The sequence below is a fragment of the Fistularia commersonii genome, chromosome 24 (assembly GCF_037954325.1).
Source record: "Fistularia commersonii isolate RoL2024-O1a breed Wild chromosome 24, RoL_Fcom_v1.0, whole genome shotgun sequence".
In the NCBI taxonomy this organism is placed as follows: Eukaryota; Metazoa; Chordata; class Actinopteri; order Syngnathiformes; family Fistulariidae; genus Fistularia; species Fistularia commersonii.
Window position 1 is genome coordinate 582243 of NC_141307.1, and position 26827 is coordinate 609069.

Below are 26827 nucleotides of genomic sequence, written 5' to 3' on the forward strand. Positions count from 1 at the left end.
TTGCATGATAGCAAGCAAACACAAGTGGACTGAAAAGAAAAAACCTCAACTTGCAGACCAGTTAATGGTCCAAACTTGGAACGTGCTTCCTGTCACAGACTACACAGTATAGCTGTCAGAACCACATGTGGCTCTACATATCCATGTGAGCAGTCATTCTCACATTTAAATATCATCCAGACCAACCTACGATCACGTTTAACGCATGAAAACTCAACGCCTGCATGAAGCTTCACCTCACCACGGACCAACCAGACTGCCAAACCATGCAGCACCAGAAGCTGCATTAATGGTAAGAAGCATTTTATTTATGATTAGTCAACTCCAGTGGAACAGCGGCATTAAAAACAATACATTAAGAGACTTCTTGTGCTTTAATAAAGTTGGTCCTACTTAAAAAATTACACTTAGATATACTCAGTGTTAAAAAATATATGTTTCACAGAATATGTGTATTTCATTGCTGTCCTCCCAACAGATTTCCGACCCGTGGTTTAGATCAACCGATCGATCAGTGGATTTAAACAAGTAGTTTCTATCACAAAGTTTGACGATCAACTCCTCTGCTGATTGGCTGTCCTGGGAAGGGGGCATGTCCCAGTACCCGGATGACAAAGCCTCCAAAGTGAAAGTAAAAGTAAAAACAGGCGAGTCAGACACGGATCTTAGAAGCTCCACAGAGTCCAGGCCCAACATGTTGCAGAGTCAGAGCCCGTGGGAGCTGCAGCCCGGGGGCTTCAGCTTCAGGAACAGCCGAAGGTACGACTGCGAGTCCGCCGTTTACACAATAAAACACTTCCGCTTCCTTTCCGCGGTGTTTGCTCCTGGGGGGGGGGGGGGCCGGGAGTAAGTCAAGTCCTCGTGAACGCGCGCTCACATGCGGGGGCCCACCAACCCGGAAGCGCGGTGGGAACACCGTTGGAAACGTCACCTATCGACTGGTCGGTGTGTGTTTGTGTGTGTGAAAGATGGTTGAGTGATTCGGGCCTCATCGGTTGTTGCGCATGCGCACTCCAAACACTTTCAATAATTTACCATTTTAATGATCAAAATGAAAAAGTGAATGAAAAGTGGATTTATTATTATGGGATGGCGGCATCTGAGTCCAGCAAGTTGATTTGTCTTTGTCTCCACGGCGACAGAAACGCAGCACTGGAGTCGGAGCTGGGCTACAAGGCTCCCAATCCCATGAAGACGGGGACCACCATCGCCGGCCTGGTGTTCAAGGTGACCTCTGGGGGACTGCCGATTGGTTGCCGGGCAACCATGTATTCACAACACTTACTCTGATGGTGAACAGGAGGAGAACCCGTGCCGGCATGGAGAGAACATGGAGAAAGCAAACACCCAGAAGGTCCCTGCTTCTGATCCTGTGCCGGAATGGGTCGTCTCTCCGTGTTCTCCACATGTTCTCCACATGTTCTCCACATGTTCTCCACGTGTTCTCCACATGTTCTCCACGTGAGCCTGATTCTGATCCTGATTTCAGGATGGGGTTATTCTGGGCGCCGACACCCGGGCAACGGACGACATGGTCGTTGCCGACAAGAACTGCATGAAGATCCACCACGTGGCGCCGAAGATCTTGTGAGTGCAACCGGAGGAACCTTCAAGTTCTCTCACAAAGTTTTGTCCTCATCTTCAGTGTTCCAGCTCCAAGAGGAAATACAAACCATTTTCTAAACGTCCCCGATAGCTTCGGCTTCACACAATAAGGTCCAACAAAAGGGATCAAAGAGTTCAACAGACAAATAGCTTTTAGCTCATAACAGTAAACTTAAAAATGAATAAATACTGAGGGATCCACAGAACTTAAGCACTTTTATTTTTAATTGCATTTGGAACTGATTTCAAACATATCAAGTGAAAGTCTGACCTTTCAAATTAAACACATTGACGCTGTGAAAGAAGTGGTTAATTGTCAGTTACTCCATGGGTCATGTTCCTGGTGACGTTTTTAATAATAAATACATAATCAATTTGATCATTTACGACTTTTAAACTCCGGGATTTTATTTTGGCGTTCAGAGGCCAAAGGTGTGTGTGTGTGTGTTTTGCAGTTGCTGTGGTGCCGGTGTTGCTGCTGACGCTGTGATCACGGCGCAGATCATCGCTTCCAACGTGGAGCTGCACACGCTCAACACGGGGCGCCCTCCCCTGGTCGCCATGGTTACCAGGCAGCTGAAACAGATGCTGTTCAGGTGCGTCTCGGTGGCGAGTGGCGGTTCTGCGTCGCCGTGGCAACAGATACTGAAGCATTTAACCCCGAATTTAGATTCCCAGTTGTGTTTTGCACACAGGAAGTAGCTTTAACCCGAGTCAAACCCCAGCGTGGAGGCTAACACTACGAGCTAGCCGTGCTCAGCTACGCGCACACACACACACACAGTCATTGTGTCATTCCAGAACCCAAACAGAAGTGTGTGTCTCCATGGCAACATGTCCTGATTTCACAGGTATCAGGGTCACGTGGGGGCGTCGCTGATTGTGGGCGGAGTGGACGAGACGGGCGCCCACCTGTACAGCGTCTTCCCCCACGGCTCCTACGACAAGCTGCCCTTCCTCACCATGGGTACGCTCCGTCGCAGAACACACCCTCCACCGTAACGCAGCTTCCCTCTTTGCTGCAGAACACACACTCCACCATAACATGGCTTCCCGCCCTGCTGCTTCCAGGTTCTGGAGCCTCGGCTGCTGTTTCTGTATTCGAGGACAGATTTAAGGCCAACATGGAGGTGATGGTCAACAGAACACACACATATTCATATAGACACACAACTTACACAGACACACACATTCACACCATACACACTCACCATACACTCATAGACACACAAACGCAGACAGACAGACACACACACACATGATCACATACATGCATGGACATAGACACACACACACACAAAGACTCAAACAAACACTGACACAGATATATAAACACTCACGGGTCAAAGGTAACGCCGCCCTGCTCCGCCTCCTCAGCTGGACGACGCCACGCAGCTGGTCCGGGACGCCATAGCGGCGGGAATCTTCTGCGACCTGGGCTCCGGCAGCAACGTAGACCTGTGCGTCATCACGGCGGCCGGGGCCGAGGTCCTGCGGGGGTACGACACCATCGCCGCCAAAGGCAGCAGGTAACCCATGACATCACGACCCCCGTCACACTTCCATGCTTTGGTTGTTCCGCCATCCTGACTCTGTGTGTGTGTGTGTGTGGGCACTCAGGAAGGGAGTTTACCGCTACAAGCCGGGAACCACAGGCGTCCTGTCCAAGACCGTCACCCCCCTCCCCCTGGAGCTGGTGGAGGAGTCGGTCATCACCATGGACGCCTCCTGAGAAGCGGAGAACCTCTGGAACCACCTCCTCAAATAAACACATTCGTCCTGGAACCTGCTCCCCTTTCACTGTCACCTTTTCAGCTACAAGGTAGAAGCTGGTGTCGGTTAGACGGCCCGCTGCGCTTCCCTGTGGATGAACGTGGAAATGCAAACCAGCAGAATCAAACACACACACACACATACACACAGGGTAACGACATAACATCCATGTCGATGAATTTAAATCAGAAAATTACATTTATAAACATCTCAATTTGCTAAGAAAGAGGAGAAACAAAAACACAATTTTATGATGATGACAACCTCACAGGGCTTCTTATATTATTAAAACACATACAACTAAAAATTCCTTTTATGATGATTTTTTAACCCCTATTGAACTTAATATAACAAAACCAATGAAAGAACATTTAACCGGCATGAGGAAACACAAAGAAACTCATTTTGTATACATTCAATTCACTGTAAGACTGAAAGAGTGCAGCCGTGTGAGAAGAAATGTGTAATTTGAGAAACAAACAAAAAAAAATGTGGCAAGGGAAATACAATATGTATTTAGCTCAATGGATTTAAGGAAATATCAGTCTAAACTTTTTTTTTGGGGTGGGGGTGGGGATTTGTGCACAGTTTTTATATGTATTATTTATATACAGTATATATGTATATATAGAGAGAAAGAGTTATATATAGTTTATATATAATATAAAATTCGAAATCATTTTAAAGAAGGTAAAATTGGGAGAATATTTTGCATTCTGTTTTTGTTTAAGAAAAACTTGGCGAAGCCTTAAAATATATATATATGTAATTTTCTGCGGTTCAAAAGACATCGACCGACTCCACATAGTGCATGCAACACCAACATCTCGCGATATTAAACCGGGAAATCTCGTTTATTCCCGTCTGTTTGCGGCTCCTTTTTTCGGTGTATTTTTTAAGCTTTATTGAAGTTATAAAGTAACAACAAACACCCATGACTAAATTCAATTACATTTAACGGACATGAAGAAACATATAGTTTTTCCCGTCCGTGTTCCACTCGGGTCTCTTCTATTCGGGCCCCACGGAGCGTTCGTTCTCCTAAAAACGCGTCCCGACGTGGCGGGTGTCGCGCAGACGCTTGTCTCCGCCCGCCCGGGACAACCTGTGTTTAATAACGAGCGCTGTCGGTTTGACCCGGGCGCTCTCTGATTGGTCCATCCGGCCGAGATGGATTTTTGAAAATCCGCAGCGCCCGAGTTTGTTTTGGTGCGTCTCCTCCGGCCGGGCGTTTAAACTCCGGGGGAAGCCGAGGAACCGGTTCGCTCTCCGGTAGGTCCGACCGGGAAGCACCGGACGCAGGGCAGGGAGCGGAACGGGAAGTGGCTTTGTTTGTAGTTTTGTGGTGAATAATCCGCCGGGATCCGAGTGGCGTCAACGACAGTTGAGAAACAAACGACGACGGCGGCGTATGTATGTATGTATGTATGTATGTATGTATGTATGTATGTATGTATGTATGTATGTGCGTATGTGTGTGTGTGTGTGTGTGTGTGTGTGTGTGTGTGTGTGTGTGTGTGTGTGTGTGTGTGTGTGTGTGCGCGGTGTGGGTGGGGGGTGTTGCATTTACGGGTCTGTCTTCGGCCCACGTGACTCCCGGTACCGGGCTCTCGGGTGCAAACACACACTGTCGTCATGCACGATATTTGAGCTTGGTGTGCGTTTGTGTTTATACTGAACGTGCGCATGTTAATGCAGTGTTTGCTTTGAGCATGCTAATAGAGGGAGCTGCATTGCGTTTTTGCAGACCTAGAAAAGCAAGAGAGGAGCTCTGGTATTGTATGAAGAGGTCTGGAGTGGCAGAGAAGTATATTGGACTGGTGCAGGACATGTATGCTCGCTGGGAGACACTGGTGCGGTGTGCTGTAGGGGTAACCGAGAAGTTCAAGGTGGAGGTGGGACTCCATCAGGGATCAGCTCTGAGCCCCTTCTTGTTCGCAATGGTGATGGATAGGCTGACAGATGAGGTTAGACAGTAACCCCCATGGACCATGATGTTTGCGGATGACATTGTTAGAGCAGTGAGAGCAGAAAATAGGTAGAGGAACATCTAGAGAGGTGGGGGTATGCTCTGGAAAGGAGAGGAATGAAGGTTCGTCGCAGCAAGACTGAATATATGTGTGTGAATGAGAGGAACTCGGGTGGAACGGTGAGGCGACAGGGAGTGGAGATCAAGAAGCTGGAGGATTTCAGGTACTTAGGGTCAACAGTCCAGAGCACATGTTAGATGTTTTGCTGAGATGCTCAGAGTAGGTTGGGTCATGGACAGAGGAGGGAGAGTGAGTATATTGACAGACGGATGCTGGAGTTGGAGGTCTAGAGGAAGACCTAAGACAAGATGGATGGACGTGGTGAGAGAGGATATGAAGGTAGTTGGTGTGAGAGAGGAGGATCCAGAGAACAGGGTGAGATGGAGAAGGTGGATTTGCTGTGGGAGAAGAAGAAAAAGACTAACTGTGCGTACATGTGTGTGTGTGTATTACTGTGTGTGTGCACAGGTGCACTGAAAACCCCACCCGCGTCTTCGTCACGTTACATGACACACGTCCCGCAAACAGCCCGTGAACTCGCCTGACCCCCCGTTCCCGGGGTTTCCAGTCCGCCATGCGCCGCGAAACGTCCGTGAGCCGGAGGAAGGCCGCCACCCCGCTGCGCCGCCCGCCCTCCGCCGCCACCCCCTCCACCTCCCGCACACAGAAGGACGAGCCCACGCCGGGGCCGTCCTCCGCCAGGAGCCGCCTGTCAGGTGAGGGCCCCTGTGTGTGTGTGTGTGTGTGTGTGTGTGTGTGTGTGTGTGTGTGTGTGTGTGTGTGTGTGTGTGTGTGTGTTTCACGGTGTGTGTGTGTGTGTGCAGGGAGTGTTGGGCCACAGCAGCAGACCCCCCGGAGGAAGAAGAGGTTCCGTCCAGGGATGAGGGCCCTGATCGAGATCCGCAAATACCAGAAGAGCACCAACCTTCTGCTGAGGAGGAAACCCTTCGCCATGCTAGTGAGCACACCCAAGACCTGGACCTGGACCAGGACCAGGACCAGGACTGGAGCTAGAACTAGAACTTCCAGTGGAGATTAAAACCAAAAAAGGGTACACCAACTGTGGCTGATGGGCTCTTTGTGTGTGTGTGTGTGTGTGTGTGTGTGTGTGTGTGTGTGTGTGTGTGTGTGTGTGTGTGTGTGTGTGTGTGTGTGTGTGTCCCACCCAGGTGAGGGAGGTGTGCCAGTGTTTCACGTTGGAGGGGATGCGGTGGCAGGCGGTGGCGCTGCTCGCCCTGCAGGAGGTAAGAAGCTCCTCCTTCTTCTCAAACAGCTGCTGCTCCACCTGGAGATCCTAGGGATTTGTGTGTGTGTGTGTGTGTGTGTGTGTGTGTGTGTGTGTGTGTGTGTGTGTGTGTGTGTGTGTGTGTGTGTGTGTGAGCTTATATTTTCAATGAATTTCATTTGGAAAAGCCCTTCCTTAAACGGCGGTTGCCACGGAAAGCATCAGGAAGTCAAGCAGAAGATAAATGTATTATCGTGGAAAATGGACCCGACAGGAAGTGATGTCATATCAGGACAGGAAGCCAGGTCAGTAGTCCTAAGCGTTGCCTCCTCTTCCTCCTCTTCCTCCTCGCAGGCGGCCGAGGCCTTCCTGATCCGCCTCTTCTCCGACGCCAACCTGTGCGCCATCCACGCCAAACGCGTCACGCTGTTCCCCCGCGACGTCCAGCTGGCACGCCGGATCCGAGGGCCGGACCACATCTGACCCCCGCCGGGACAAACCATTTTGTCTTTTGCCCAGGGGGTGTTTTATCCCCAAACACATGTTGTGATGTGGGAATCGCAGGAACTGTGGCGTTCTGACCGGAAATTGACTTTTTTAGATTGCGTCGAGTTTTTATGTCCTTTTAGACATCTGACGGCCGTTTCATGTTGGATTTTTATCTTGTAATAAAATGTATTTTAACGAACTAAGCTCAAACCTTTGTTTTAACCCTCCCATGTCAGACGGCGGCCATCTTTGAACCCCCCCCTCCCTGTTGTCACGGCAACGGTAGTTCATAACAAGCTGAAACTCGAATTAAAGATCGCAAATTTCGTATTTACATCAAATGTTGGGTTAGCACAACAGAGACTGGAGTAGCATCAAAGATGTACCCAATTAGCATAGCCGTTTGATCGAAATCAATGATTTCTTATCCACGTTGCAGATTAGCCTCGAAGAACGACCAAATTGGGATCGACATTTGATGAAAATCAAAGATTTCATCTTCACATCGGATTACTGTGGAAGACATTTCACGTGCACGTCGCAGAGACATTCTCAGGGGTTAGCCGCTCGCGTTAGCACTCGGGCCTTGTGTTGACGGTGGCGTTAGCTTGGTAATTGTTTGACGCTTTCTGTGGTGACCATCATTGGGCTTCCTGTGGTTGGAGCTTCTTCAGGGAAGCCGCCGTCGGTGCGGTTTGAATCTGTAGCGAGGAGCAGAGCGGCGTCTGCGTAGCGGCGGACCGGCGCCGCCGCGCTCGGGTTCTGCGGAGGGGAAACCGTATCAAACCCCTCCTGGAAAATAACCTGAAACTTTTCTCCGGCGTGTGAACCATCAGGTGGGGAACCTTGAATGGGATTCTTCCAGAAGCGTCGGCATGAACCCGGCGAGGCGACCTTGACGACGGCGGCGGAGACACTTAGCCTTCCTGTGCTAATGAAGCCGCTCCCTAATTGCCTCTCAATCAGGACGCGGTGATGAGGTCGTTGGGCGTCTCCGCGCTGGAAGAATGAAGGTGGGCGGCCGGCGTGCGTCACCGACGCCAACCCGCCAATGGCGGCGCCCGATATTGACCCGGCAGGAAGGAGGGAGGCGGCTTTTAAGGTCAGCGGCGCCCGGCGGCGGCGGAGAACCCCGGAGTCCAAGCCACGAGGTGAGTTTCTCCTGAATTTAGCTTTTTAAAATAATAATAGTAATGATAATTGAATTGTGAATACTATATAACCTAATGTGATGAGTGTTATTGTTATTGGAATTATTCTTGTTTTTAGTTGTGTAGAATTATGATTGGTTATAAAAAAATGATGAATGGACAATGATAATTATAATGAAATGATATGAGGATTTCATATCACGATAAAACTCATGAAAATGACATTTATTATCCTGATACTAATTATGCTCATAATAGTGTCGGATAAAACTAATTAAACATTCTTATGATAATACTATTACTAACAATATCTTATAATTCTAATATAACTATTCTATAGTGTTTTATTAAACTAATAATACTACTACTTCTAAGAACGCTGTCCTATGATAGTAACATAATAACACCGTAACGATGGTGTTATGAAATACTAATATGATACAAATATAATCATTCTCTTACACAGCATTGATACTAATTTTCGCAATAGTACTACAACTAATAATAATATCCTATCGCACTAGTATAATTGTAATATGACTAATTATAATATATGTTAACAAAATCATCAAGGATAAGGACGGACAAAAGAAAGAAATAATAAGAATATTATTAAAATATTATGAAAATAAATATGTAATGTAATGCGACTAATAACACAAGCCGTGACAGTGATATGATATTACTCTTAATTAGTATTGGTTGTCATTATACTAATCATAATACTAATTGTCATAAAAGTGTCTAATAATAATAATAATTCCCGATAATGTTTCTCTGATAATCATCATTTATACTAATAATACCAGGACAAGTAATATATTGTATCCTATACGATATATTACTTGTCGATATAATAGTTATGTAATTTTAATGCTAATAAACTCAAATAAATGAATAAGACGTGTGGACGTGCGTGGAATAATAATAATAATAATGATAAGAATAAGAGCAACTTTATTTATCCCGAAGGAAATTGTTGTGCCAGAGTTTCACGTAAAACATAACAATAATAAATAATAGTAGGATGTATTGATACAAATGTCACGATATAAACGGTAACGGTGTTATTGATGATCGGCGGTCGATTATTGGTGATGATTGCCTTCCCGTCGGTCCAGATGGCGCCGTCTCAGCGTCCGCCGGCGTTCTTCCTCCTCGTCCTCGTCCTCGTCCACCGTCGCCTCGCCACCCCCGCCGCCGCCCCCCCCTCCGCCGAGGCCCCGGCGCCGTGGCCCTGGGAGGAGGAGGAGGAGGACGAGGAGGAGGTGGAGGAGCTCCTGAGGGCCCAGAGGCGGGACGGAGAAGACGGGGCCGACGGCGGCAAGAGGAACCAGGCGCTGACCTCCATGGCCGGAGGGCTGCAGGCCGTCAGCCGGGAGAAAGGAGGCTTCGGCTTCCGCTTCGGGAGGAACCCCTGGACTGAGCGGGGGCGGAGCCACGGTGGAGAGGGGGCGGGGCGTCTAGTGGGAGGAGGTGGGGACGCAGGGGGAGAGGCGGGGCCTCAGGGGAGAGGAGGCGGGGCCGCAGGAGGAGGAGCCTCAGGGGAGAGGGGGAGCATCGGGGGAGGGGCGGGGCCTCCCTGGAAACACCTGCTGGAACCTGGTGGAGCTCAGGACACTGAGGGACCTGCAACGCAAGTTCGCTGAGGACACACACACACACACACACACACACACACACACACACACACACACACACACATTTTAACAAGCTGAGCACTTGTTAACCACACACACGCACACACACTTAACCCCTTCTTATATTTCTGACCTGTTTTTGTTGTCTGGATGACGCCGGCGAGGTCAATGAAGCCACCATGACAACCAGCTGGCTTTCTGGAGGGGATGTCTGGAGGGGATGTCGTACACGTGCACGACATCCCCTCAGGCCGGACGATGAATCCTGCACACTGGACATTTTCTAAAATTAATCTTTATTTCATTTTGAAAAGAACCGGAAGTGGCCTGGTCTGGTTGGACCAGAGAGTTTTATTTTGATTGGGTTGAAGAGCATGAATGTGTGTGCGCGTGTGTGTGTGAGGGGGGGGGGGGTCCAAACTCACTTATAAATATGTAAATAAACATTGACGTCATTCTCTTCGATTTTCCTCCTCGGATCAAGTTCCGGTTCCGGACACTTCCGGGTTTTTTCGAAGCTCGCGGCATTTCCCGGCCAACTCCGTGAGGCTTCGGGTCGTGACGTCATCCGTGATGGAAAGAATCAACGGGGCGGCCGACGATCATATCGATTAGTGATCGGCGCCTATCATCAGTACGTGATTGATGAGGCCGTGACGTCACCCCACACACACACAGACAAACAAACACACACATTTCTAGACACATACAAACACGGACATGCACACGCATGCACATTCACAGATACACAGACAAATACACAAACACACACTCACCTGACTGATACGAGGAGAGTTACACACGCACACGCACAAGCACACACGCACACACATACACACAAGCACACACGCAACCTTGTCCCAATGGTTCTCCTGGTTCGACCAGTCCAGGAGTTGTGATGCGTTCACGGACACACGGAGACAAATTTAAAAACAACTATTATTATAGCTATTATCATTATTATTGATGCTGTTAGTAGTAGTGGTGGTAGAGTGGCCAGAAGAAGAAGAAGAAGAAGAAGAAGATCGAAAGTGAAAGTAAATGTAGGCAGGCGCTCGCGAACTTCCGGAACTGGTTTAGTCTCTCGTCGACGTCCTCTGAAGATCTAGGTCCAGGTCCAGGTCTAGGTCCAGGTCCAGGATGTTCCTCCTGGTGCTGCTGGCCCTGGTGGGCTTCGGACCCGCGGCTCTGAGCGGTAACAGCCCGTCTTTACCTCCACGATCCGAACCGCTCGGCCGGGTTCTCCGGTTCTCCCGTTCTTCGGTTCTTTGGTTCTCCGGTTCTTCTTCGGTTCTTCTGTTCTCCGGTTCTCGGGTTCCTCGCGGGGGTTCTAGGCCATGACGTCATATCGAGGACAGTAAAAACCCTCCACGGACCGTCGATCATCTACTTCCGGGTTCTTTGGGTGTTTACGCGCGGCGAGGGGGTTGTTTTCTTACGCAGTCTTTCTTCTCAACTTATTAGCACACTTATCACACACACGCACACACACAGATACACAAACAAACACATAGATAGAGACATACAAACACACACACAAACACACACACACACACACACACGCACACACACACATACACACTCACATACTCACATAGCGCCACACACACACATACACACACATACACACACATACACATTCACAAACAAACACATAGACAGAGACATACAAACACACACACGTACTCACATAGCGCCTCACACACACACACACACACACACACACACACACTATGAATGAAGTACCTCAGCAAACCTCAGAACAACAAATGCCAACGTTGTTAGCATGACTGGAGGAATGTCACACCATCAGTCCAGGTGGACCTGCGAGGTCTTCCCAGATGGACCTCAGGAGCAGCAGGAAGCCTCCATGACCTTTGGAACGGGGACAGTAAAGTCCGAGGAGATCATCCGATCATCCGATCATCCGATCGTTCGATAACATTGATCCGTCGGGGCGAAGGAGCGTGAAATGTCTCCTTCCTACCGAGTTCCGACGGCATCTTCTCGTCCTGCCGTTTCAGAGAAGCACTACCTCTTCTACATCTACACGGGCGTGTCCCACGGCTCCAAGGAGTTCACGGCCATGGGGTTCCTGGACAGGAAGATGATCGACTACTATGACAGCAGAACGAAGGAGAAGGTCCCCAAGCAGCCCTGGATGAAGGATAATCTCCCCCCCCAGTACTGGACGCAAGGCAGCGTCTCCAGGCAGAACAAGGAGCAGTGGTTCTACGTCAACATGGACATCCTGAAGCAGCGCATGAGGCAGAACGGCAGCGGTAAGAGACGTCTTTTTCGGGGTACCTTCGCTCCCGCCGGCCGTCCTCGAGGGCCGAGGTTGTTTGGAGTCGTAGGTGCTCGTTTGCGGCCGAGGGTGAAGGTCCGGGTGGAGTCGAGGCTCCAGGTTTTCACGAAGGGTTTCCAGCTTCCTGGGAATTTGGCGCCGAATGTAGTCGTGAGCTTCTGGGTGAAGGTCCAGGTTGAATGTTTTTGCAAGTCCTTCACACCTTCCACGTCACTCTGCTTCTGCTTCGTGACTTCTCAACCAGACCTGAGGGACGTTTGCTCTGCAGGTTCTCCTGGAAGGTTCCCTTGAAGCCAAGCGTAGCTCACAGTTCCAAAAGAGTTCCCGGTTGCATCACCCAGAGCACCTCTTGCATCTCGGGGGCTCCTCAAGGCAGCTTCTTGGGCGCAGCTGGTGGCCAAAGGTCATATGACGCGTACAGGATGTGGTGGACTTTGCGAAATCAGGTCCAGGTCTGGTTTGGAATCCCACGAAGGGATTGGAGGAACCTTGCTTGAGATGTTTGGTCCACGTGGACAAACAGTTTGACCTGAGGTCTGGCTTGGGAGGGGACCTGGGATTGACTGGGGTTTTGAGTCGCCATGGGAAGGTACCGGAGGTGCCTTCAAACCCCGACTCGGATCGGATGGGACTCGGTCGCCTCTCTGCGGAAACATAATGCCAATTCTCGTTTCCTTCCTCCTTCTTCTTGTTTCCTCCTCTGCTCTCCACCTTCAGAAACCCATTTCCTGCAGTGGCAGCACGGCTGCGTCGGGGAGCAGCAGGAGCCCGACGGCCCCATCGCCTTCACCAAAGGCTTTGACATGTACAACTACGACGGGGACGACTTCCTGTACTTCGACATGGGGAACAAGTACTGGGCGGCGCCGCAGAAGGAGGCCATGCAGACCAAGGAGAAATGGGACCACGAAGACATCCTGAAGAAATACACCGTCACCTACCTGGAGCAAGACTGTATCAACTGGATGACAGATTTCCTCAAATACGAGAGGAAAAGTCTTTCAGTCCAAAGTATGTAGAGAAAAACGATCGTCTTTTTCTTTCGTAAAACGTGATTCTTTCGTCCTTATCTTTGGCGTGTCCCCAAAATATCGCGTTCTTCATTTCAGCCGAGGTCTACGTGTTCGGAAAGGAAGCCAAACTCAGCTACAACGTGGAGCTGGTCTGTCTGGCCTCCGGTTTCTCCTCCCAGAACGTGGTCCTGGAGATGAGGAAGGACGGCCGCCTCCTCACCGTTGTGGACGGGTTGGTCTCCTCCAACGTGCGACCGATTGATGGCAACACCTTCCAGAGGAGGGACAGCGTGGAAATCCCGAAGAGCGACATGTCAGAATACACCTGCAGGGTCGCTCATCGCCCATCTGGCCTGGACATCCATAAAGTTTGGGGTAAGAACCTTTTTTCTTGCTAGTTTTTCAGCAGTGCTGAAGGGAAACGAATGGTTGGTTCTCCAGGGTCCACCTTGGTCCTCTCTGTGGGTTCTCCCCAGGTTCAAACAGAGTCAGCAGGTTCGCTGAAGACTCTAAGCATACGTAGGTGTGAATTAGAGGGTGCAGGTCACAACAGGCGGACGCCGGTTCCGACGTTTTGCAATGAAGGAGTCGATTTTCCCCACGCTGGAGTCATTCTTTACATATGAAAGTGTGTTTCCGTGTCATCATCACCGCGTGAACGTGACTAAAACGGCGTCCGCGGGTTCAAACATTTGGCCGTGTTGGGTCGTCGAACTGTGGAACGACTGCAATTCACGTTAGACGCTAAGATCCGATGTGTGACGGGTCCAAACCGTCTCTCGGTCCAGGCCTGTTGATGGGTTATCAACGAAGAATCCATGGGACCGTTTGGTCCAAATGGCTGATTTTGTCATCAGAACTTGTGCACCTTAAAGCCCAGGTAACAGCTGTCAGGACAGAGTTTGACGCTGAACATGTTTTTTTTTCAGATCGCCAAGTTCTTTGCCGCGGTGCTTCGATCCTGCCATATCTTGCCTTGGTGGGAACCGGGCTGCTTGTCGTTGCCATCGGGATATTGATGTGGAAATTAAAGCTCAGACCCTGTGAGTATTATTTCCAACCATTCCGTTTTGGCACAGACGCCGCCAAAGTACTAGATCAGGCATTTAAACACCTTTGGAGCTCAAGTTTCAGGAAAACAAGTCCCCTTCAGTAAAGGTCAAAGTTCAACTCCTGGAACGATCACATTAGTTCTCGTCGTAGAACCTCCAGGGCTTCATCAGTTCTGGGCCCTTTCTTGTTTGCGCTGATAGTGGACAGGCCGACGTATTGAGGCGAGACAGGAATCTCCACGGACCGTGATGTTCGCAGATGACATTGTGATTTGCTGGTAACCACAATCTCCCGAAGCCCGAAGCGGACCTCCCACGTAGGCACTGTCCGGAAGAAGGTTGCACTTCCTGCGATAGATCGGGAAGTTCAAGCTGCCGCATGGTGTTTGGTGCAGCAGCTTCTTGTCCGTGTTGTATTGTAACGTCATCGTACAGCGTCGAGATATTTTCTAGAACGTTCTGCACTCTATCAAGATCTCTCTGTTCCAGGTGGCAAACGCAGCAACTTCAAAGTCTCCACAGTCTCTGCTAAAGTCCCCGACTCCAGATGTTCTTCTCTAAGAGGTACGTGGAACACACAAAGGAGTTCTCCCTCTCCGGGAGCGCAGATGTTCTCCATGAAGACCAAAATCGGACTCTGTTTTATTGGCTTTCGTGACGATAGCAGATCATTTCAGGGCTGCTATCTGGCATCGGGTGATTTGAAGCCGTGACCACCAAAGTGAGGTTCTTTTCACCTCGAAAAGAAAGAGCTTGACTTTGAAAAGACACTTCTAGAAAGTTCTACACTCAACCGACATCTCTTTGGATGTAGCTGTCAAAGGATTGCATATGGATACAAAACCAAATCTTTTCGATTTGCCTCACAACTGCAGGCTCTTCCGTCCTCGGCCAACGACTCGTCTAAATCCGCCCGTCGTTTGGGTTTAAATCAAATCCGTTCTTTTGTTTTTTGAGACAAATTGTAGTCCCTCTGCAGCCTCTCATCCCTGACTCCTCTGTTTCTGCCAGCTCTGGAAGATCAGACCGAGGTTCCTCTGACCCAAAGCGACGAAGGTAAGGGGTCACTTCCTGTCAGCTGACCTGGTTACACTGAACCCGGGGCGGGCAAACTACGGCCCGCGGGCCACATCCGACCCGTTGGTCTTTTTAATCCGGCCCGCCAAAGATTGGATTCATACTTGACGTGACTGATTGAATGATTGGATCAATGAATGTTGGAGCTCAAACAGGAGATTATTTCATTTTTGGAGCTACTTGAGAATTTTCCTTAGTTGAATGACACAGATTGGCTTTGTAAGTTAGCCTTTACTGTGGACGAACGGACACCCTTGAATGATTTGTGCATGAAATGCAAGCAAACGTCAGAGCCTTCAAAACCAAGCTGCTTTTCTTTTCAAAGCAAAAGTCAGACAATGTTCAGACAAATGTCAGACGAGTCCGATATGTCCTGTAAACTAATTCTTATTTACAGGACATATCAGTACACATTTTTTTTTTTAAATGTATGTATTGTATCTTGTGCTGACCCAAATTTTAAAAGTCAATGCGGCCCCTGAGCCAAAAAGTTTGCTCACCCCTGCACTGGACTATTGGAGTGGAAAATGGAGGTTGTGGTCTTTTCTCCTCAGGCTCTAAAAGTTCCATCGACTCCGGATGTGCTCAGAGTTGCAGTACAGATGACAAGGAGCCCATACCAGAAGCATAGATGTTCTACATGAGAACCAGGGAGGGATGCAAGAACAGAAAAAACACAAACTAATCCCCATCTGAATGTCTGATATGTTTTTTTTATTGATGATTGAGTTCATTGTTGTGTTTCCTCAGGAATAGAACAAACCCCAATCAAACAACAGGAATAATTGGCTTTGAAACATCAATGATATCATTATTCTAACTATGAATTATATCACATATTATCTGAATGACTTGATTGTTTTTGGTGTCTGAGGGGGATCAGGTTGTGTTGGTGACGGTTAACCAGATGAACATTGTAATCAAGCAGTGTCGCTATCTGACTAACCCAACTTTATTTTATTTGACGGAATTGTTTTTCCAGATGATACAACAATGTTTATCCAACTTTTAAATCGCCAGGGTTTGAGCGGTCATGAACATTCTTGGTTTGTTTCCCACACTCCTCCTCGCCAGATAAATTGTTGTTGAGGCGGACGCCGCTCATTAGCTGCCTTCTGCTCATGCTTCAGCCATGATGGGCTGAATCTACACGCCAAATTTCCCTGATCTTGTGACGTATGCACACCTGAATGTGACAGTAAAATGCATTTAAGATAGGATAAGCTTTATCGATCGCCATAGGGGGGAAACCCATTGTCACAGCAGTGTAACAGCATAAAGGAAATAAATATGAATTTGAGTATGAATATATATAGCAGTAGACAAAAAAAATCCACAATAAACATGAATAAAACTTAATACAACAATGTGTCATGTCACTTGCTTTTGTCTTTTGAAGGATGTTTTGAAACCGCTGTGTAGCGCATCGTTTCCGCCTTTATTGTTGTTATTGTTGTTGTTATTGTTTTCAATAAAGTTTTTCCTGACGGTTGCCCGGCAACAGTGGGCACGCGCGCAGCTCCTTGATGTGACGTCACGGGAGGAAAGAAAAATGGCGTCCGGAGGTGACAGCCGCCGCCGGCCGCTATCAGCTCCCCGGAGTGGGTGTGTTCCGTCCCCGCCTCGGCGCGGAGCGACGGCCGGCCCTTCCTCCGGAAACCAGGCCGCCGAACTTCCGACCCGGGCGGACTTCGCTCCCTCCGCCCGTCGCGTCCTTTTCCCTTCCGGAGCCGTCAAGCTAGCAGCCGGAGCGGGGTGGCGGGGTCCGGAGTCGCCATGGTGACGCTCCGCCGGGACGCGGACCGGCGCGGCGGAGGAAGAGGCTTCGGCTCCCGGAGCAGCAGCAGCAGCAGCGGCCGCGGAAGCAGCTCGGCGAGCCGGTCAGAGCCGAAGGTGAGACACCGCTGCCCGGAGCTCGGTTCTCAGACATACATATATCTGATTGTTGTTATTATCATGATTTGTATCATATATGGAACCATTATTATTAACGCAGTCACCGTTTATTATTAGTATTATCGTTATTGTTATTATTATAAATACACGTGTAACTATTATTATAATTGCTTCTACTGTTTATTATTATCATTATCATTGATATTATTATGTATTATTATGATCGCTGTTACTGTTTATATTATCATTATCTGTGTAACTATTATTATGATCACGGTTACTGTTTATTGTTATTATTATTATACATGCAACAAGTATTATTGTTATTATAATTGATTGTTTATTATTATTATTGTCTTTACTGTTTATTATAATTATTATTGTTATTATTAATTATTGTGATTTATAGAGTTTTTCAGTTGAACACACCACATGCATGTAACTCCTGGTTTATATTGTTTCTATTATTTGTTATTGTAGTCATGAAGCTCTATCATAAACATACAATTATTAGTAGTATATATATTTTTTTTTAAGAATGATCATGTGATCATCTCATAATATTTTGTGAAACAATAGAATCTGACATTTGGTGGAATAAAAATAATAATTACTATTATTTTTTATTCAGTGTGAAAATACCCAATATTTGTATACTTTCTGTAAAATTTAATGCTAATGTTAAAGTACTGCAGACTGTAAATGCTGAGTTTCTGATCGTTATTATTGAGTTGTTTTTCTTATCAGTCTATTCTATTTATTGACTTATTGAGGCTTCAATAAGTCAGCCAAGGCTTCCCCATTGAGACCTGTTGCTGCTTCCTGTTTACTGTAATTGAGAAAAATAACCACAAGCCTGTGAATTCTCCTGGTCCGCAGAGGTACGATGGGGAAGAAGAGCTGGAAAGGAACCAGGAGCACGGCACCAGGCCCAAGAGAACCATCCTCAGGTCGGGGAAATAAAAATTATTTGTACCTCAAAACAGGACGGCGATCCAAGTGCTTCAATTTAGAATATAATAGTAATGTACCCAGAGGAAGTAACAACACAGAAATAGTCTATAAACCATTAGTGTCGTGATATTACAACTATGAGCTATACATTATTCTCAGATAAAGTTAATTCTTTCTGGGGAACTGAGAGGAAATTATCCTACAATCACAAACAAAATCCCAGAATTGCAAAGAAGGACTTTTATTATACACAGGGGAGACAGTTACTTCCTGTTTGTTTTGTGTCAGCAGGAAGTCATCGCGGCTGCTGGACGTTGCAGGTAAACACACAGACACACACATCCCGACTGTTTAACACAACATGCACGGATTCTGATGTGTGTGTGTGTGTGTGTGGACAGATGGAAGAAGGGGGGGCCTGAGGAGGAGCACCAGGAGGCCGAAACCCAGCAACAGGTATCAGGACTCCGCCATGTTTGACGGAATAACCATCCGGTATGTGAGCTGGTCCGTCGCCATGGAAACAGCAGCCTTTTAAGATGCGTCCGGTGTTGTTGTTTCAAAGTCTGAGGGTCATTTGAACCCACGGCGGGTTCGGTGTCCCAAACACAACCTCTGTCTGTCTGCTGTCCGCAAGCAGAAGCGGCTCGGACATGAGGAGGATCGTCAACATGAAGAATCACAGGAGTCAGTCTGTGAGTGTAAACACACACACACACACACACACACACACACACTCACACACTCTCACAAATGTATTTGTAGATAAATACATTCATGCATAGACACACATATTGATACATATAAACATACACACGCACACAAACACACACTCACACAGATGTATCCGTCGAGAAATACAGACATGCATAGACACACATTTAGATACATATAACCACACACACGTACACTTAAACTAGCTGAGGACTCGTTTATCATAAACACACACACTCCCACATAGAAACTCAAACACATGCAAACATAGATACACAGGATACACACCTTCACCACCTCAGGCATCATAGTCACACACACACACATACACAAACACACACTTTTACAAGCTGAGGATTCATTGACCAAACACACACACACACATAAATCATCTCAGGTATTGTTAATCATACAGACGCACGACAAATAGACATAAAAAAATCAAACATATGCATACATAGAGACACACTTAGATTCACAGACACACACACATAGACACACACACACCACATGCACTCATAGACACGCATGTGCATATACACAGACACAAACACATTCATAAAGACATACAGACATGCATAGACACGTGCACATAGACACACACACACACGCACAAGTGTGTTTGTCTGCTTGCTTTCATACTGATTCCCTCCCCTGATTATTTGAGGAAGTAAAATCCTTGATGACCATATATGGGCATGACGTGCGCCGTGTCGTCACGCCATGATTCCCTGGGTGGATTCTCATTCCAAACCATTCCGTCTGCTAGTCCACCCCTTCGATTCTCCACGGGTTTCCAGGTTTTCTTGGTTGTTGTGAGACGTGGCGTCTTATCAGGCCGGCGAGGGCGGCGGCGGCGGCGGCGGCGCCCCTGCAAGGGGTCCCGTCTCTATCAGCCCGAGCCATGCGGGTCGGGAGCCTTGTTTTTCTCTCCCATCTTGTTTACTACTGCTTTACCCGTCACTTCCTGTCTTTAACGTCATCAAAAACAGGAAGTGGTACTTTTACTTTCAGTTTTTAAGTTGTGAAATATGTCACACTGAGGTGCCGACGGGTAGAAACAATAGTGATGATGGTGCAACAGCACTATTCACACACTAAGAATGAACACATTTTAATGTGTAGAGGTTTTGTTGTTATTATTACTTTCTAGATACTAAAAAGGTTTAGAAAGGATGCTAAACCTAGTTCTGAACCAGGAAGCTAAACTTAGCTCTACTCCAGAATGCTAAACTTAGCTTTAAACCATGATCCTAGCGCTAAAAGCGGATGCTATATGTAGCTCGAAACCAGGATGATTATCTGAGCTCCAAAACTGGATGCTAAAGCAAGATCGTAGCTCTAAAGCAGGATGCTAACCTGGAAGCTAAACTTTACTTTCAATCAAGATCCTACCGATCAACGAGGGCACGAGACTCAGCTCTAATCCAGGATTCTAGGCTTAGCCCTTAATCAAGAATCTTAATTTATGCTAATCTTTTAGCTAAACTTCATGCTAAACCAGACCACCAGTGCAGGATGCTAGGCGAGGATGCTACACCTGGCTCTAAACTAGGATGACAAACTTTGCTCTGGACCAGGATGCTAATCCTAGCCGTGAAGTAGGATGCTAAACCTAGATCTGAAGCAGGATGCTAATCCTAGCCGTGAAGCAAGATGCTAATCCTAGGCGTGAAGCAGGATGCTAATCCTAGCCGTGAAGCAGGATGCTAATCCTAGCCGTGAAGCAGGATGCTAATCCTAGCCGTGAAGCAGGAGGCTCTGTTTTGCTGGCGAGGACGTGTGGCAGCTTCTCCTTCCTGCTGAATGTTCAGTGATGTTCTGGTCCCACAGAGGAGAAGACCCCTGGACCAGAGGCGGCTCCACGACACCGAGGACGAGAAGAGTGTGTACCCTTGAACGTGTTGTCGCGTGTCGGAGGGTTGCAGCAGCTCGGAGGGAAACACGAGTGTGTGTGTGTCCAGGCGACCGCGACGAAGACGACGCCACCTTCCACTTCAGCCAGGACCTCCACGCCCAGCTGGACCCCGAACCCTCGCTCTGCTCAGGGAGGCGTCGCTGTGCGTCACACACCTGGTTTCATGGCTGACAGACATCAGGGGGACAGTGGGGATGAGTGTGTGTGTGTGTGTGTGTGTGTTTTCACTTCCTGGTCTCTGTGCAGTGTTTCCTAGGGAAACGTATCAGATCAGCACCTCACGGACCAACACCGCCCACCGGAGAGCCTTCAGGTTACACACACACACACACACACACAAACACACACACACACAGATACATACGCACATATGCACCCATTTAGTTACATATGCACACACACACACACACACACACACAAACACACACACATAGATACATACGCACATATACACCCATTTAGTTACACACACACACACACACACACACATAGATGCATATGCACATATGCACCCATTTAGTTACATATGCACACACACACACATACACACACACACACACACACACACACACACACACACATATAGATGCATACACACACAACCACACACACGTAGATACATACACACATGCGCGCACACACACACACACACACACACACACACACACACACTAACACACACATACAGGTACACATAAACACGCACACACGGACACAACAAACGGACAGACACACATAGACACATACACACACACAGACACACACAAAACTTTACAGACAGTCACACCCACACACACATACACACAACAAACTAACATACAGACACACACACGGACATATTCATGGAGACAGACATGCATAGACACACGTATATATAAACACACAAACTAAACAGACACACACACACACATGTTGTGTATCAAGCTGGGTGATGATGCAGTGAACCCCCCCCTACACACACACACACACACACACACAGACCCACAGACACGGCGTGGGCGTGTCCGGCCGACGACGATGACGACTCTGACGACGAAGGTCACGACGACAGAAACGTCTCCAGCAGGTTAGTCGCCGCCTCCCATTGGACGCGTTTGTTTCCATGACGACCCTCTTCCAGTCAAGCTACTGTAAAAGTCACTGTCGCCAGATCAATTCTGAATGAACACACATACACACTCATGGAGGACACACACTGTTCACTCAGGACGCACTTGGCCTTTGCGGACACACACACACACACAAAATACAAACACACACAAACATACACACACACTCTTAGGATAAACACACACAAAAAAACGCTTAGAACAGAAACATTCTGTGGACAGACACACACACACACAAGTACTCTGATGACACACTCGTGTGTGTGTGTGTGTGTGTGCAGCTGTCTCAGCGGCCTGCTGGGGGCGCCGCGGGACAAAGTGGATGCGGGAGCTCGTCTGGCGGATGTGAACCCCGAGGCCATCGACCAGAGTGTGAGCGAAGCCGTCACGCCGTCCCTGTGTGTGTGTGTGTGTGTGTGAGACGACACGGTAACCCCTCCCCCTCCCCTCAGGTGGGCTTCGACAGCGTCGGCGGTCTGTCGGGTCACATCGCCGCCCTGAAGGAGATGGTCATCCTCCCCCTGCTCTACCCGGAGATCTTCGCCAGCCTCAAGATCCAGCCGCCAAGGTAACGCACACACACACAGGAAGTGATGTGTCGTCAGCCAATGAGAGAGGACTTCCTGTCCCCGCAGGGGATGTCTGTTCCACGGCCCTCCCGGGACGGGGAAGACGCTGGTGGCGCGAGCGCTGGCGTCCGAGTGCAGCCACGGCGCCCGCAGGGTTTCCTTCTTCGTCAGGAAAGGAGCTGACTGCCTCAGCAAGTGGGTGGGGGAGTCAGAGCGACACCTCAGGATGCTCTTCCAGCAGGTGTGTGTGTGTGTGTGTGTGTGTGTGTGTGTGTGTGTGTGTGTGTGTGTGGTCCCGTGTGATGTCCATCTTGCTCCTCAGGCTTTCCTCATGAGACCCTCCATCATCTTCTTCGATGAGATCGACGGCCTGGCTCCGGTCAGGTCCGGCCGGCAGGAACACATCCACAGGTAACACACACACACACACACACACACACACATGCCATGACACTGTACCATGCACACACATGTATTCCACACACTGGCTCTGGCGTGCAGCTCCATGGTGTCCACCCTCCTGGCCCTGATGGACGGTCTGCAGAGCCGAGGTCAGGTGGTCGTGATCGGCGCCACCAACCGTCTGGACGCCATCGACCCGGCTCTGCGGCGCCCGGGACGCTTCGACCGCGAGTTCCTGTTCGGGCTTCCGGACAGACAGGTGAGGCCCCGTTAGGCTCCGCCCCTTTGGGCGCGGGGTCCTGACCCCCGGTGTCGTCCACAGAGCCGGAGGCAGATCCTGAGGATCCACACCCGCCACTGGAGCCCCGCCCCCCCTGAGCCCCTCCTGGACCAGCTGGCCGAGTCCTGCACCGGCAAGATGCCCGCCTGCTCATTCCACGCCCGTCTCGCCGCCGCCGCCGCCGCCGCCGCCGCCGCCGCCGCCGCCGTCTCACACCGCGATGTCCACCGTGTGTGTGCGCAGGTTACTGCGGCGCCGACCTGCGGGCCGTGTGCACGGAGGCGGCGCTGTGCGCGCTGCGTCGCCGCTTCCCCCAGATCTACAGCAGCCCCCGCAAGCTCCTGCTGGACGCCTCCACCATCGCCGTCGGCGCCGCGGACTTTGCGGCGGCCGTGAGCCGGGTGTCGCCGGCCTCCCGCCGCTCCCTCGCCTCGCCCGCCAAACCGCTGTCGCCGGTGATCCGCCCGCTGCTGGACGCCGACCTGGGCCGCATTATGGACGCGCTGCGGCGGGTTTTCCCCCACGCCGACTGCGGTCCACGCGGGGGGGCGGGGCCAGACGATGGCGCCGCGTCAAACGGCGACGGCGGTCAGGTCCTGCAGTTCACCAGGTGGGTGACGTGGCGCCACGGCAACCGAATCTCCACACGAGTGGCTTCTCCTCATCGTCTCGCTCGCCGTCCGGCAGGAGCGCCGCCGGGCAGCCCACGTCCCACCGCCCGCGGCTGCTGCTCGCCGGCCGCCCCGGCGCCGCGCAGACGTCCCACCTGGCTCCCGCCGCGCTCCACCGCTTGGAGGGCGTCGCCGTCCACAGCCTGGACGCCGCCGCCCTGTACGGCTCCAGCTGCTCCTCGCCGGAGGAGGCGTGCACGCAGGTGATTCTCAAAATAAGACACAAGAAAGAGACAGCTAGCAGTTAGCTGCCTGTCAGAGCTAGCCGTTAGCCCCGCTGCTAACGACCTCTGACCCCCAGGTGTTCTTTGAAGCTCGGCGGGCGTCCCCCAGCGTCCTCTACCTCCCCGACATCCAGCGGTGGTGGGAGGTGGCGTCCTCCCCGCTGAGGGCCTCCTTCCTCAGCCTGCTGGCCGCCGTCCCCTCCTTCTCGCCCGTCCTCCTCCTGGCCACCGCCGACGCCCCGCCGTCCCGGCTCGACCCCGAGGTGAAGCCCCGCCCCCTTACCGTCCCCCTCTCGCTCCCGGCCGCCGTGGAACCCTGACGCCCGGAACCCGTCCGTCCTCAGGTCCGCTCCCTGTTCCGGGAGGATCACGGCGAGGTCTTCTCCCTGGGGGTCCCGAGCCGTCAGGAGAGGATCCACTTCTTCCGGGACCTGATCCTGAAGCAGGCGGCGGAGGCTCCGCCCACCTCCACGGGTAGGGGTCATGAGAGGTCAGCGCACGGCTGCAAGTCACGCATGTGTGTGTGTGTGTGTGTGTGTGTGTGATCCTCCTTCTCCTCAGTGTCTCCACCGCAGGAGGTTCTCCCCGCCGCCCCCGAGCCTCCGCCTCCTCTGTCGGAGCGGGAGCGCCTTCTTCTGGAGGAGGAAGAAGATGTGGTCCTGCGGGAGCTCCGCCTCTTCCTGCGCAGCCTCACCCAGCGTCTGACCGAGGACCAGCGCTTCAAGGTCTTCCTCGGGCCCGCGAACAAGGTGTGTGTGTGTGTGTGTGTGTGATGGCGGTGCAGAAGGCCAGGGTTTTCATGGGTGATTCCTCAGGAGGCGGAGCGCCAGCGGCGAGGCCGGCGGTCCATGGATCTGTCCACGCTGATGGACAACATCGACCAGCGCCGCTACGTCACCGTGGGCGACTTCCTCTCTGACGCCGACCTCATCTGGCAGGACGTTCTTCGGTCCGGCGCGGGCGGCGCCGCACGGGGTGAGCGCTCGTTTCCGTTCCCGCCTCCTCTCTCTCGGGTCACGTGACCGGGCTGACTCTGCCGCCGCCGCCGTGCATCAGGGCGCCGCCTGCGCCATCGGGCATTGATGCTGAAGGAGACGCTGCGGCGGATCATCCGAAACGAGCTGGACCAGGACTTCCAGAGGGTCTGCGAGGAGATCAAGGAGTCCCGAGGAAAGACGGGTGAGAGGATCGGACCTGTAATAATGAACCACAGCGCCCCCTTCTGGTCAGAGGAGGAACTGCAGGCGCTCTAAAACTGGAACTACGTGTGACGGAAACCGTCACTCTGCTTTCCAGATGTGTTGCATTCGCCGGCAAGCTCTTTTTTTGTGACGTTTGTGTTTGAACGGCAGACTGATTTACCGACGCGTTGCGTGCTCTGACATGCCGACTTTGCGTAACATGGAACCGCTTTTACTCACCTGCTTCTTCTGCATTCTCAAGACTACCGCGGCATCGTGCACTCGTACTGAGAAAACTCAGTATGTGTGACCTCCAGGCGGTGAAGGTCTCCCCTGTCTTCCTCCCTGCAGCTCAGAAGAGGAAACCTTACAGGCGTCCCCGCAAATCCAAGTGGAGCACCGGCGTCATCCAGAAACCGAAGAGGAAGAAGCCATCTAGCCCCCCCTCCTCCTTCTCCTCCTCCCAGCCCCGCTCCTCCTCTTCCTCCTCTTCCTCCTCCTCCAGCTCCAGCTTGTTGGACCATTACTGCTTCCTCCTGGCCGACGCCGCCCACAGCTTCTCGGACCTGAGCTTGTCCAGCTCGTCCGAGAGCAGCGACGGCGAGGACGCCGCCCCCCCGAAGGCCGGTCTCCAGAAACTAGGTCCGTGCTGCTGGTTTCACACACACAAAGGATTTGTATCAGGAAGTCAGGGATGAGGCCATGTTACCATGGTAACAGATGCTCAAGCCGTCAGCGTCCCTGTGATTGGTCATCGTCCTGGCTAGCCCCGCCCCTCCTGATTGGAGCTGATTCGGTCTTCCTCTTCCGCCGCAGAGACGCGAAAGAGACGGAAGACGTGCGTTGACCGGGTTGCCATGGAGATGCCGCCGCCGCCGCCGCCGCTCATCAGTCCAGGCAAGCTGAAGGTGAGGCCGCTGGTGATCTTCAGCTTGGAGGAGCCACCCCTTGCAACGCTGTCAGCCGTGATTGACAGGCAGCAAGTCCGGAACTCGAAGCCGATATTTTTTCCCCGTTTCCCAGGACATCCTGAATCGGGTGGTGGCGAAGACCGATGGCGTGGAGGCGGAGCCCCTGGAGAAGCTGTACGCCCGCCTGGCCCAGAGCGTCTACCGGCACCGTGACGACCCGGACAAGGCGGTGCTGCTGCAGGTGCGTACGCGGCGCCCGTCCACGGGATGGACCTCCGTGTTTCCGCGGCTCACAGTTCCACTTCCTGTGTTGCAGGAGATGATGAAAGAAATCAGCAGCTTCTCCTGACCTTTGTGCTTCCAGGCACGAGAAGACAAACACCTTCGCTAATACGCCTGAGTGACGGCCTTGACGTGTTTATTACGGCGTGTTTTGTTTCTTGGATAATTTATAAAAGATAAACACGTGGATTTTTTTTTCCCCTATACCTTTGTAATGTGAAACTATCAAATCATTTTTATTTATTTGAAAATAATCGTTACACCTCAGAATGTGATGATTTCCCAGTTGAATGACGTTCTTCCTGTTTGTTTGAAATTAAAAGCTGGTTGACTCACATTAGTATTGTGAACCG

At 50.5% G+C, this 26827-nt stretch overlaps 4 protein-coding genes and 1 long non-coding RNA gene across 7 annotated transcripts; 4 read left to right on the plus strand and 1 right to left on the minus strand.

Annotated features, from left to right (window-relative positions):
• The first annotated feature begins 596 nt into the window (after positions 1-596).
• On the plus strand, positions 597-3390 carry psmb10 (proteasome 20S subunit beta 10). Its single transcript, XM_086171223.1, has 8 exons — positions 597-759; positions 1143-1227; positions 1490-1587; positions 2061-2201; positions 2457-2572; positions 2677-2735; positions 2983-3134; positions 3226-3390. Exons 1-8 carry the CDS (start codon positions 695-697, stop codon positions 3335-3337), a joined length of 828 nt encoding a protein of 275 aa, XP_086027349.1. The 5' UTR covers positions 597-694; the 3' UTR covers positions 3338-3390.
• Positions 3391-4572: 1182 nt separating this feature from the next.
• cenpa (histone H3-like centromeric protein A) lies at positions 4573-7703 on the plus strand. 2 transcript variants are annotated; one of them, XM_086171224.1, is made up of 5 exons: positions 4573-4650; positions 5877-6124; positions 6233-6366; positions 6578-6652; positions 6988-7703. In XM_086171224.1, the coding sequence occupies exons 2-5, from the start codon at positions 5983-5985 to the stop codon at positions 7114-7116; spliced, it is 480 nt and encodes a 159-aa protein (XP_086027350.1). In that variant the 5' UTR covers positions 4573-4650; positions 5877-5982; the 3' UTR covers positions 7117-7703. The 2 variants fall into 2 exon arrangements, with proteins under 2 accessions (XP_086027350.1, XP_086027351.1); XM_086171225.1 differs by lacking the exon at positions 4573-4650 and adding an exon at positions 4688-4795.
• Positions 7704-9262: 1559 nt separating this feature from the next.
• On the minus strand, positions 9263-10688 carry LOC147219568 (uncharacterized). The gene is made up of 3 exons (XR_015108003.1): positions 10047-10688; positions 9619-9918; positions 9263-9510 (listed from the first exon to the last, which is right to left on the minus strand). It is a non-coding gene; the product is annotated as an uncharacterized LOC147219568 (long non-coding RNA).
• Positions 10689-10881: 193 nt separating this feature from the next.
• LOC147219569 (major histocompatibility complex class I-related protein 1-like) lies at positions 10882-16730 on the plus strand. The gene is made up of 8 exons (XM_086171222.1): positions 10882-11108; positions 11938-12195; positions 12939-13232; positions 13331-13609; positions 14164-14277; positions 14776-14850; positions 15298-15342; positions 15918-16730. Exons 1-8 carry the CDS (start codon positions 11054-11056, stop codon positions 15992-15994), a joined length of 1197 nt encoding a protein of 398 aa, XP_086027348.1. The 5' UTR covers positions 10882-11053; the 3' UTR covers positions 15995-16730.
• A 278-nt stretch (positions 16731-17008) lies between these two features.
• LOC147219570 (ATPase family AAA domain-containing protein 2-like) lies at positions 17009-26806 on the plus strand. 2 transcript variants are annotated; one of them, XM_086171336.1, is made up of 26 exons: positions 17009-17256; positions 18139-18209; positions 18505-18533; positions 18615-18708; positions 18854-18908; positions 20761-20812; positions 20892-20987; positions 21092-21158; positions 21825-21911; positions 22236-22326; positions 22407-22522; positions 22590-22764; positions 22846-22934; positions 23025-23184; positions 23248-23338; positions 23449-23815; positions 23893-24079; positions 24178-24363; positions 24445-24574; positions 24662-24849; positions 24916-25075; positions 25157-25279; positions 25633-25923; positions 26098-26189; positions 26305-26433; positions 26509-26806. In XM_086171336.1, exons 1-26 carry the CDS (start codon positions 17140-17142, stop codon positions 26539-26541), a joined length of 3276 nt encoding a protein of 1091 aa, XP_086027462.1. In that variant the 5' UTR covers positions 17009-17139; the 3' UTR covers positions 26542-26806. The 2 variants fall into 2 exon arrangements, with proteins under 2 accessions (XP_086027462.1, XP_086027463.1); XM_086171337.1 differs by having other exon boundaries at positions 18615-18669.
• Positions 26807-26827: the final 21 nt, after the last annotated feature.

What these genes read in the sequence shown, in the direction of transcription:
- cenpa (XM_086171224.1), top strand. Translation starts at nt 5,983, where the DNA reads ATGCGCCGCGAAACGTCCGTGAGCCGGAGGAAGGCCGCCACCCCGCTG. An exon ending in CGCCAGGAGCCGCCTGTCAG is followed by an intron (nt 6,125 to 6,232) that starts GTGAGGGCCCCT and finishes GTGTGTGTGCAG; the next exon opens with GGAGTGTTGGGCCACAGCAG. An exon ending in CGCTGCTCGCCCTGCAGGAG is followed by an intron (nt 6,653 to 6,987) that starts GTAAGAAGCTCC and finishes TCCTCCTCGCAG; the next exon opens with GCGGCCGAGGCCTTCCTGAT.
- LOC147219570 (XM_086171336.1), top strand. Translation starts at nt 17,140, where the DNA reads ATGGTGACGCTCCGCCGGGACGCGGACCGGCGCGGCGGAGGAAGAGGC. An exon ending in CGAGCCGGTCAGAGCCGAAG is followed by an intron (nt 17,257 to 18,138) that starts GTGAGACACCGC and finishes CCTGGTCCGCAG; the next exon opens with AGGTACGATGGGGAAGAAGA. An exon ending in TCGGGCTTCCGGACAGACAG is followed by an intron (nt 23,185 to 23,247) that starts GTGAGGCCCCGT and finishes TGTCGTCCACAG; the next exon opens with AGCCGGAGGCAGATCCTGAG.
- psmb10 (XM_086171223.1), top strand. Translation starts at nt 695, where the DNA reads ATGTTGCAGAGTCAGAGCCCGTGGGAGCTGCAGCCCGGGGGCTTCAGC. An exon ending in GATTTAAGGCCAACATGGAG is followed by an intron (nt 2,736 to 2,982) that starts GTGATGGTCAAC and finishes CCGCCTCCTCAG; the next exon opens with CTGGACGACGCCACGCAGCT. An exon ending in ATCGCCGCCAAAGGCAGCAG is followed by an intron (nt 3,135 to 3,225) that starts GTAACCCATGAC and finishes GTGGGCACTCAG; the next exon opens with GAAGGGAGTTTACCGCTACA.
- LOC147219569 (XM_086171222.1), top strand. Translation starts at nt 11,054, where the DNA reads ATGTTCCTCCTGGTGCTGCTGGCCCTGGTGGGCTTCGGACCCGCGGCT. An exon ending in CATGAGGCAGAACGGCAGCG is followed by an intron (nt 12,196 to 12,938) that starts GTAAGAGACGTC and finishes CTCCACCTTCAG; the next exon opens with AAACCCATTTCCTGCAGTGG. An exon ending in CAGATGTTCTTCTCTAAGAG is followed by an intron (nt 14,851 to 15,297) that starts GTACGTGGAACA and finishes TGTTTCTGCCAG; the next exon opens with CTCTGGAAGATCAGACCGAG.